Raw genomic sequence first — 11,903 nt, 5'->3', positions numbered from 1 at the left:
GACTCATTTCAAAAAACGTTTTGTTCGTTGCGTATTACCGTTTGCACTGTTTTATTCTTACAGTGTTTTTCAAAGAAACAGCTCAGTAGTCTTTACAAGCATCCTGTTCTACAGACAAATACTGGTGCAAAAGGGTTGCATGACTTGCTATATCACATAGCAATCTTTGGTGATGTTGACAGTGGACGATTCTTGACTCTTAGGTATGTGTAATTATTACTTGATTACTTTACTTATACTTGATAAAAAGCTAAGATGTGCAGTAAAACCTATCTTTCTAGTAAACGAAAAACCAAGAACGTTTGATAAATCACACTAATTTATATTGTGTTGCCTGAAGCAGCTTGCTGTGTGCACTGTTTAAAGGCTTGGATGTTTCCTTTGCCTAGGAAAGGATACTTGAGGATACTTGGCTAAGCAGTATGTGGAGGAATGCTGCTAATGGAAGTCTTCCAGAAAGCTCCTCCTTACCAGCGGGTCAAAGACAAAATCCTGAAGAACCTTTTAATATTAAACTTCCCATAAGGCAGTACATGCTAAACTAGCTTGTTTAGCTTTTTTTTTTTTTCTTTGAGTCAGTAAAGAATATAGTTAATAATTATGTAAACCATGCATGTGTAATTGGCTGTCCAGTGATTTAAATGRTAATTTGATAATTTAGTTACTGTTGCAAAAATATTTTTTAAAGTGTTGGATTAACAGTGTAATACTTGACTTTAGATACCATCTTGTGCTTGTAAAAGTGCCTTTCATTTGAGGAGCTCTAAGTGCTTTGTACGTTTACTCAACATAGGGAAATGGAAGTTCTCAAGGGTTAGAACTTCTTTTAGTAGTTCAAAACAATGGAAATATAAACCTGTAAATCACTATGAAAATAATGAGTTTGAGGAATAACGGATTAGGGAAGAGAAGAACTCAGATATCTTTGTTTATGCTRTTGTTATCATTATCCTGTATTCCTGTCTTAAATAAACCTGCCAGTATAGCTAAGTAATTTAATGGCAATATAATTTATTTTTTGTAGTTTAGAATCGAAATCACTGTCTAGATGATGAATAAAAATGAGTTTGAGAGTCTTAATTCCTATTTGAGTATAATGTAAAACTACCAAACCATTTTGCAGATTTTGCAGATGTTCATAAAAAAATGTACTATGTGGGTAGTGTAAGAGGCTTTTCACAARAAAAACCTGTGCTCTTTAAGACAATACAACTAATAATTACTTTCTCATACCCATTAAATTCACAAATCATTAAAAAGATGAAAAGTGGGGTCTGCATGCTCTGCATGATAAGMTATAAAAGAAATTAACATATTCTTCCTCTCAGCAAAGTCTGATTCAAATTACCGTAGAACCAGTTTAACTTCTGGCAGATGAAATGCATACATTAGCCTGCTAGAGCCATCTGCAAGGCAAACACTTTCTTACCTCATATGTTTCTAATTAGAACGTTTTGTCTTTCAGGCACTGTCAGATGACATGCTATGACTGGTAATGAATTCTGAAATCAAGTACATCCCAAAGGATTTAAAATCTTCCTGGATTAAGGAGAGCYGTGAGTTTCAGTTATTTTCACAGTTTGACCGTAAGTCTAAACAATATTTCTTGGAGAGCAACTTAATTATATGAAGAGCTGATATCCCCAAGAGAGGGATTTTTTGGGGCAGATTGGGATAACATAGGATTTTTTAAAAGTATTCTTTTTCACTTGTTCATTGAATAGGACAGTCATGTAGATTTTTATGTCAATATCCAACATCATTTATTTTGGAGAGCTAATACAGTGTGGCTACATGCAGATTTCCCTTCTGCTCAACCTGAATTCTGTTCCCTAGCCGAGAAATAGTGGAGTACAGTACAAGATTAGCATTTTAATACTCATTTTTATGACAGAGTAAAACCTATTTTATGTAATTAATTTTTAATGCTTGTATGAATATCAAATGACTTAACATGATCTTTTTATTGGTGACATTTACTTTTTCTGTTTCATCCTCTTGTTTGAGGATAAAAGATTATATGTGTGATATATTTAAGTGATTGCTTTATTACATTTTAATGCCTTATTGGAAACATAAATTATTTTACATCAAACATCATCTTCAGCTGAAATATTTCTCTTATTAAAAGATAACCTTGCAAAAAGCTGTAGTATCATTACTGCAGTTTTCTCACCCTAAAACCAAACTACAAACCTAAATAAGCCATCACTAATATGGTATCATATAGTATGTGCATCACTTGCATAATACCAATCATGAGAAACATGAAGAATAGTTTTATTTCACTTGTAAATTAGTATTGAGATATGGAAGGCATGAAGCTGAAGGAGTCTTTACAAATTCTATACAGGAATGGGATGGATGTTTTACAATATGGCTGAGTGATAGCAGCACTGCTGATGGCTCTAGATGAGTATCTGATTAGGATATGCTGTGTTACTGGATTTTAGAATAATTTTCAATCTCAAAAAGCTATTTAGTTAAGTACATGAAGGGAACTGACTGCTGCTGAAATATTAAAGGAAGTGCTAATAGATAAATTCAAAATTTCAAACAATCCTATCCTTTTCTTGAGTAGTGATATTTTTGAAATATCATAAGCAAGCCTGAATAAAGGATCATGCTTCTCTCCAGAGACGGGTGTGTAAGGACCTTCAGCCCTTGAGCACCCTCAGGAAAGCAGACAAGCGAAACCAGGATCTCCAGGGCTTTTGTCCATGGGTAAAACCAGCACATAAGTTCACAAGCTGCTCCTCTGTTATCGTTCATCATTTCATACCAGCCTTGATCAAAGCTGAGGGAATATTCAGTTGTTTTCTTGACAGTGGTCATCAAATAGCTTTGTTGTGTTAATGCTGACCCTCATTTTCCTTAGCCACGCTGAATGGAAACCAGTATCTGCCCCTGCCACCCAGTACAGCTGGCCAGTACCTTCCCTGCAGGGACTGCTCTCTTGTCCTTGCTTACCTGCTGCTTTGCACACCTCCCTGGTTCATTCACTTYTGCTGGTGCTTGCAAGGCAGCAAAGTTCTGGCTCCTGGAAGCCTCTTTAGGGAAATTCCACACAGGGGCTCAGAAGTCACTTTGAAAAGATCTTTGGGTTTTGGTGGATATATGTTTTCCTTCTGTTTACATTTGCTTTTGTGGGTAAGTACAGGGGCTGTGAAGGAATCCATTGCGTTTCATAACAACCATTCCCCGTGCAGCTATCATTCAGGACTTTTTTTTTTCCCCTTCTTTTAGTGTGGGAGGGAAGCAAGATGAGTGGACCTTTGGCAGGTAGAATAGCTACAAATATATCCACTACTAGGCATGAAATGGATAATCTGTCAAATGTGCACAAAGTGCCTTTCCCTGTCAGAGGCAAACCTCTCAGTCTCCTTCTGGATTTGTGCTGCCTTCAGGATTTAATCTGTCTGGGCTAACAGTATCAGCACTGAGTACTCTCCATTCATAGAATATGTAAAGTGCCCCACCTTACCCCAAGAAGATTTACAACAAATGCTGCTGTTCCCTGGAAACTACTGAAACAAATAAAAGATTGCTAGTATGAAAAGAGGTAACCATAGTAACAAAAAATTCAGCAAATCCCAGCTGCATCCCAAACAACAAAATAACAAACATTAAGCTGATTGAAAAAAATATTAAAATTTAATTCCACCAAGAAGAAGCCATTGAAATGGCTGCAAAATATTACAAACAACCAAAATTTTACTGGAAACATTTTAGTACCACTGTAGCTAGGAAAGAAGAGATTGCAAGCAGGATCAACTTCTTAACCAGAAAACTGCTTACAAAGGACCAACTCTTGTTCCCACAGATACCAACAGCCTATTACTGGCAGAATTCAATGGAAACAAAGTTAGAGCCTTCAAATTCTTACTGTATTTTTACAAAAGTATTTATTCAAAAGAGCAATAAAGGAAAAAAAAAAAAGGTACAATCTCTCTACACTTTTTCCTTAAGAAAAAAGTTGCAACAGTCTTATTTGTGTGCCTTTGCTATCTTTTTAAACTAACTGCCCCTTGGAATTAATAACAACCAATATAAAGTAAAACAGTACAGCCCAAGAAATTGTTACTGATAATACCTCAGAGAACGATATGGCTACGCAGTTAGAAATGCCATACAAAATTGTTATCCTGACTAAATTTAGGAAAATGTAGCCATCCTCAGTTATCAATTCTTGCTGCAAATGTACAAAAGGGGCCAGTATCACATTGGGTTTTTGACTCTCCTTYGTGTCTTTTTCAGAATAAACCCATAGTAACATGCTATTAAAACTAATATAAGTAATTCTATTTGTATACAATTAGTGAAATCTGTATTATGTATCTTATGTGTCAATATATTTTGGAACATTAACTTAAGGATATTACTTCATCAGATATCCTAAATTAAATTACTTTAAATTATTATCAGAGTTTCTGACTGTCAGTATGTCAAAGTAATTTTTTAAGATACATTTTATTTTAATATTTTATGAGATCATAAGATAGAAGCAATTTGGCTGACCAGGTGAATTAGTCCCTCTCTTTGCTGAGATAGGAACAATAAGCTAATAAAATTAAAGACAGACAAACAAAAAAATGCAGCTAGAATCCCARTCGTGGCATAGATGAGAAAAATGTTTAGAATTTTTGATAATTTTTGAGCATGTCTAGATGTAGCAAAACATGAAACTATGACAATAAAAAACTAGATTTTAAAGACTTGTTTATGTCAATATAAAGAAGAAATTTGCCATAAGCTTTATCACACCTTAAACTTACAAAATACTATGCCTAATGTCACCAGTAACAGAGCCAATCTCTTATATGTGAAGTAACTGGATATACTGTAATTACATACAAATTATTTCTTTCATGACAATGATTACACTGTGATGGTGAATTTAAATTACTGTATTTCCTCTAAGTTTGTGTAGATTAAAGAAATGATGGTGGAAAGTATTTACTTCAATTAATGTCACTAGACTGGTAATTTTTAATTCTGCACACATATTCTCAAAGAGAGAATTATTTTTTACAGCCTATAAGGAAAACCAAGTAGCAGATTTACTGCTGTTTTTCGGATTAAATAAAAGTCTCTGGTCCTGATCGCTTCATAGCCTATACGAGACTGAGTTTGCTGGCCCTGCTTCAGCAAAGCAGCATAAGCACATGCTTAATGTTAAGCACACTGATAAAACCTTTGATTTCATTCCATTCCATCACATTTGGCAGATGGCAGCTTCCATAACACACTTCTCTTTGTTCTCTACTCGAACAGGGGAGTACACCACCTACTGAAAAACCACAGGTCTCCCACACAAATCCTGATACCAAAGGAACGACATACATATATGCACATGCTTTTCTAGATCAAACTGCAGTGCTCTTTATAGAATTATGCCCCTTCCTTGTACTCGCCTGAACAGTAAGCTATTTAACTACATTGTACCATTCTTTGGCACTTGACTTCTGCAAGTTTTTGACATCCCTCTTATCATTTAAAGAAGTTCTTTCATTTTCATTTGAAAAGTACTGTGTAAAGCAGCAAGTATGGACCAAATGCTGAACTGACTGCAGTTTGGTACTGTAACTCTGTGATCTTTACATACACAAACTATAAAGTGCTTTAAAGTCCATTTACATAAAAGGTGCAAATAAATACTGTGTCCTCTTTCATGATTTTCTTGGAGACACACAGCACTGATGAGCCCACACTTACGAGTATCCTCAAATTGTTACAGTAGTTAGAAGAAGATGTGAATTCCATACAGCCATGCACAGGCTGAATTAAAAATGGGGAACACTTCTTTTTCCTGTATTTACTGGGGTTAGTGTTAGACAATGCCTGCAGCTTGTCTTCCTTTAGCTCTGTGTTTTCCTAGATCCAGAGGCAGTCGCCTGGATAGGTAAAAAAGGTATAGTGCAACTCTGGAAATCTGTGCAAAAAGGTCCCCTTAGTGTGCAGTACTTGGAGTTAGTTGATTCATTCTGATTGCCACTTGCTGAAAAGATGAACTGTTAGCAAACTGTGCAGTATCTTTTCTCTCCTTAGTTAGCAGGCTCAGAATATCAGGCACTGACACAGCACATCCCCACAGCAGAATGCTGACAGGTCTGTCAGTTGTCAAAGTTTCCCCAAATTTGGTTTATGCCGTTAAAAGAGCTCTAATAAATGTCTATATAATGCATAGTGCAGCACTGCAGTGCTTATAATCTGTTGTCCCCAAAAGATCCGACTATAAAAGGGGAGCAGCTTCATTGGTTTTTAAACATGAGGAATCAAAGCACCTGTGAGACGACTTGCTTAAGGTTGCAAAGTGTGCCAATAGTCAACTCCGAAAATGACTTTATGGATCATGTTCTGTTTTAATGGACAGAACTTCCCTAAGAACAAATAGTACTGTATATTTCTACAGAGTAATTACTTTATACATTTGGGGTATAGTCCTTCTCCCATCTGAATCATGGCAAAACTCCCACTGTAGTAAGTATGATTTGGATCTCATGTTATATTTGGAACCAAACTCAATTACTTTGTCGCATATAGCAGAACTATCAAGCAAATAGCCTCACAGCATGCTTGATGCAGTCTATTACAATTCTTAATGATCAAAATGCAAAGTCAAACATTTTGCCTTCTTTAGGTTGTTTCTGTTCACATTTTCGTGCTTCACATGGATGCTGTTCTTCCAAACTGTAATTAATACAAACTAAAAAGGGAAAAAGAAATAACAAAGAAAACAGAACACAATAAATCCTATTACCCAGTTGACGGAATAAATGTAGATTATCACCATGTCCATATCAAACCGCCATCCGCGGCTATCATCCTCAAAGTCCATGTAGTCCATCCTGTGAGCAGCATGGGGAAAATGCCTCCTTGTTACAGTAGCTGAGCGTCTTTGAAAACCTGCTGGAAAACAACAGGCTATAAAAATCCTTATAAAAGCAACTACACTGAGTACAAAATAAGTTAACCTCTACTCCCCAGTTATTTTCAGAACAAATAGAAGCAGGCAATCTTACGCCTTACTGCTGGGTTTCCTCACTTTATCAGACAAGAAGCTCTCTGGGGATTTGAATTTAAAGGATCTAAAACCAAACTTTTTCTTCCAAGTCTGGCAAATARTATTTTTGTTTGGATTTGGTACTCCTTACTATACTAAAGTAATGCTATATGCTTGTATCATCCAGATCTGTGAACATGTCTTTTTTGGTGCCAACTTCCACTGAATTTGATTSAGAAAGTAAAAGGCTCCATATACTGTAATTAGTTTCTTGAATCATTAATCTCTGGATTCCCTGAACCTACTTATCTGAATCCTTCAGCAGTCCTGCCACATCCCTATGTGTACACAGATTTCAAACGAACACACAGACCAACAGTGCAAAAATATTTGAAATCCTATTGATTTAATTGAATTTTGTATTTGATTTTTTTTCAAAACACTCTTCTGACCAAGACCTGTTTGCTTTAATATTATTTGAACTTGCACTGATTGATGGCTAAGCATGTAAGAGAAATACTATATATGCGTAGTACTTGTATAAAAGCTGCTTGTGAGGGTAAAGACGACYCTGACGGACCAGCTGTGTTAGGCACCAAGTTATGGCATGGGCAAGAGGTGGGAGCTGCGCTGCAGAGGCAGACAACCTGACCCCAGCTGTGACAGTGGACAAGGAGGGACCGCAGTCATAGAGCTCTAGATTTATATACAGCGTTCTGTTTYCTGGGAAACAGGTTATTGCTGGACTGTCCAGACCCTCTTCCCCTAAATCGCTGTAATGGGTTTTGGAAGCTCAAAGCTTGGGAGAAACAGCTCAGAGTTCCCTTCAGGGTGCATCACAGCACAGCAGCGTGCACCCACGCACGCTCCTCCGTTTCATCTGCTAACGCGCTCCTTCTAGTCTGGCTTAACTAGGCCTCCCTGAAGTTCCTCAGTTTTCTGCTTTTGATTAACACAAATAATTTATGTGGTATACTGTTCACATGCCAGTAATTTTCATTTTAATACTCTCAGATTTTATTCAAGATAACATAAAATACATGTATTAAAAAAAGTATCCTAATAAACATTTTTGGTGGAACTGCGCTATTTTTCCTTCTCTATGGAGAAGACTGTTTTTTTTTCTGAATTAATATTTTGTCTAGAACTTGTATAGCACATTTTTTCCATTCCTTCCAAACAAAATCTTTCTCTCTTTGCTATCTTTTTTAAGATACTTTGTCAGAGACCTTTTGACTCCTAGTAAAATAATTCAACTGAGTATCCTATGTTCATTTAATGACTGATTTAGCAATGTGACTAGACTACTGAAACACAAATTTTATTGGAGAATCAGTGCTGGTTATCATGATACCGTATTTTGATGAATTTTATTTTTAATAATATGGATCAGTTTGTCATGTACAGGTATTAAACTTCTAGGTGTGTATCTATCAGAATCTCTCTATTCTATTATATGAAATCTTCATGGCAATGAAGCATGGTGAACTTTTGTAATTGTTTTCAGTGACTCCAAGTGGGCTAAGATCTGCCTACAGCTAAAAATGCTACAGTGACTCTACAGAAAAAAAAAGCAAGAATTTTCTTTTATAGAGCTTTAGGTTGCAATATGACAAATTTTAGCGCATAAGCTAATCAACTGCTTAAAGAGAAGTATGGCATGGACTGTCTTGTATTTTATGTTATGTTTTCAATTATGTTATTTAAAACAGTATCTTTGAGTACTCAAAAATAATTCAGTAATTGAATACTGAAAAACATTAGTCTTCTTCAAGCATCCTTATCCTACTATGAAGATGTAGTTTATGTGAAAAATGTTCATTAAAAACCTACCTCAACTTAATTTATAATACTTAAATATTTTTGTCAAATGTAAGTCTGGACATATACTACATATACATAAGTTAGTGTTCTTTTTTTAATTCAAATCGCAAATGATGTTAAATTTTATCACTTATATTTTAACACGATCTTTGCCTTTTATGCATGAATTTTGGTGTATGTTATCCTCTCTGGAGGGTCTCAGTTAAGACGGCTACCTGTGATTTCTTTTTATTTATTTCTATACTTTTAGCAAATATAACAATATAACAAAACGCTACTGGCTATTTTTGCATTAACAGTTTAAGATCATCTTGCAATCACAATTAATGTAAATATTTAGCTACATTAGTTGAGACGTGGTAGGCCTCGCCTTCTAGAGGATTTAGACAAATATTACTGTGGTTTGTATCTTTGTGTAATTCACCCTAGGCAAACCTGCATTCAATTTATGTTAGATTAGACTTTGTAATGTAATCATTCTATGTTGAAGAACGGCAGTTTCAGTATAGCAAACCAGCTATTCTGTAATTGCTCTTGATATAGAAAGCCTCAGAAATACTGCTGGTGCTGTAGTAAAGATATGAATGCAGTCAGAAACTGCTTACTGTACAACATATGTAATCCSTGTGGCTTCTTGAGCATGAGTAAAGCAACTGAAAGTTGACAGTCAGTAATGTGAAATAGATCTTAATTCCATTATTGAAATAGTCTCATTCTTACCATCTATAAATTGATTAAGCTTTAGTTGAAAATGTCTAGCCTGTAAACTGAATTCTGGAACTTAACACACACTAACAAAGAAGAACTTTTTTTTATCCTGAAGTATATTCCAAAGGACATTTGGATATATACAGTATTGAAACTGAGTATCAGATTTAGACACTCTGATGTCTATCATGCATCTGATCATGCAGATAGCTTACTGCAGAATCTATGATCCATACTGTACTTCTTGTCTTTAATACATCCTGACAAGAAAAATATCTACAGATGTCTCTCTCTCCAGCTGGAGTGGAAGAAAGCTGTGGCTATACATAGCATTCTAGCCAACAGCAAATAAAGCTGGAGCTGTGAAGTTCTCCAAAAACTGTAGAGTAACATGGGGTTTTGACATGCGAAATAGAAGAGCTGATGGTGCTCCAAATCACTTTTAATGTATTTAAAAAGTGTATTTAAAAGAAGCCTTATTTCAGGAATACAGTCCCTAAATCACTTCTATAAGCACGTATTTGTTAAAATACATACTTATATAACTTGCTTATGCATGGCTGTTGATACGATTTTCCACTCAAATCACATGCGTAAACATGCATACTGCCAGCAGAGTCTGGCAGACTTAGTGGAAACCTATAACTGAAAAAAAATAACCTCAAATTATGATTTTAGATTAATAAAAAGAGTACAAATCAAAAAAGATTTCCATCGGATCATGAATAGGCACATCTGTTGCATGCATCCCTGCTAAAGTTTTTGCAACCTTCTATTGAGATGCTAATGATAATCAAAATAGGGCTATAAATAATTTAAAATATTCTCCCTATTTTACAAGTTGACTAGACTAATCTTGCTATGACTGAAGGTGAGATATGAGATAGGAAATTTAGCTCTAAAAATATGCCTGTATGAATAATAGGTAAGCTACAATGTCTTTTGCGGCCCAAAATCAGATGCAGTATTCTGGATGTGGTCCGCTGAGGGCTCAGGAGTGGGATATCATCGCTTCCCTCAATCTGTCGGCCCTGCTCAAGTTCATGCAGCCCAACACGCTGTTGGCTGCCTCTGCAGCGAAGGCACAGTGCCGGCTTGCGCTCAGCCTGCTCTCCATAAGGATGCCCATGTCCCTTCCTGAGAGCCGCTCCCCAGGCAGTGCCCAGCCTGCGTCRTTGCCAAGGCCTCCTCCTCTGCACGTGCAAGACAGCCTTGCTGAATTTCAAGAGATTCCCCTCAGCCCATTTCTCCAGGCTGTCTAGGTCTCTCTAAATAGCAGGCCCGCCCAGGAGTCTATCAACTGATACTTTTTTTTGGTCATCGGCAAACCTCGTGAGAGAGCACTCGTTGCCTCCTCTAAATTGCCAATAAAGATAACTCATAGCTGTCCATTTTATTGTTACCACCATCAGTAAGCTGAATAATTTAGTATCATTAGTAAACTTTAGCAGTTCATTATGCATCTCTTTTCCTAACCACATATGAGTATGCTGAACTACACGGACTGCAGTGGGATTCCAATGAAAATCCATTATAGTTTACTAGATGTTCTTTTCTGTACTATTTTCCATTATATATTCCATCTTTTGTCTTGGTCTGGTTTTATTTGCCTTGCTGAAAGAGGCCTTTATTTGCTGAAAGGTCTGCTTCATTGCTTCCCACATGAAGTTTACCATTGTTTGTCCTGTACTTACTTCAAAGACAACGTGTTTTTACACTACTTTCACAGAGGAGATATTATCCCAAACTTCTGCATGCCTACCAGCCTGCTCTAGTATATGTGCAAGCTGTATCATATTCTGGTTATGCTAATATAGTAGCCAAACTGCAAAATTTGTCAGTTAAAATGAACTCTGAGTCCTGTATTTCCAACAACAGAAAAAGCATGTATTACCAGAGAGATTTTTGAGAGGATGGCAGTCATCCTGTATGAATGCCTGCAAACATGTGCCACACCAATTCCCAGTCTCGTATCCTAATCCCTGACTCAGTCTGAAACCTGAAGGGTCAGCCTGACAGGTCTGATCGAGTACACAGTGTTGGCATGCCTGCTCTAACAGGCAGGGTGAGCCTAGCTACAGCAGCCTTTCGTTTATATTTGTAAATCTAGCTGACTGGCAGCGTGCTTCCCTTAATTCCTTCAGACAAACTGGTGACTGACCTACCTTGGAGCCATGCCACTGTCTCCAACCAGATTCACATTCAGCATTAGCTAATGTCAACTCAGAAAAATGCCTATTTCCCATGTAAGCAAACAAAAGAAATACTTGTGCCTCTAGAGAATGAAAAATACAGAACACAGGACCACATCTTGAGCAATTTTTTTCTCAATTAAGTTTTCTGATTCTAGTATTACTTAAYCAGTTTT

General features: G+C 36.4%; 1 protein-coding gene across 5 annotated transcripts in view; it reads right to left on the bottom strand.

The window, feature by feature from the left end:
• Positions 1-3,639: 3,639 nt before the first annotated feature.
• Positions 3,640-11,903, bottom strand: part of RNF180 (ring finger protein 180) — a 64,033-nt gene continuing 55,769 nt past the window's right edge. For 4 of the 5 annotated variants that reach the window (XM_085322371.1, XM_085322369.1, XM_085322374.1 and 1 more), the window contains one exon: positions 3,640-6,909. In XM_085322371.1, the coding sequence (XP_085178497.1) occupies positions 6,707-6,909 (203 nt within the window). In that variant the 3' untranslated portion in view covers positions 3,640-6,706. The remainder of the gene's footprint in view (positions 6,910-11,903) is intronic. The other variant, XM_085322370.1, reaches the window with a different exon arrangement.

The sequence above is a fragment of the Rhea americana genome, unplaced genomic scaffold, assembly GCF_003343005.1.
Source record: "Rhea americana isolate MKP2758 unplaced genomic scaffold, rheAme1 scaffold_77, whole genome shotgun sequence".
NCBI classification, from domain to species: domain Eukaryota; kingdom Metazoa; phylum Chordata; class Aves; order Rheiformes; family Rheidae; genus Rhea; species Rhea americana.
The sequence above is the reverse complement of the archived record's forward strand: the minus strand, read 5'-3'. Positions and strand labels throughout refer to the sequence as shown.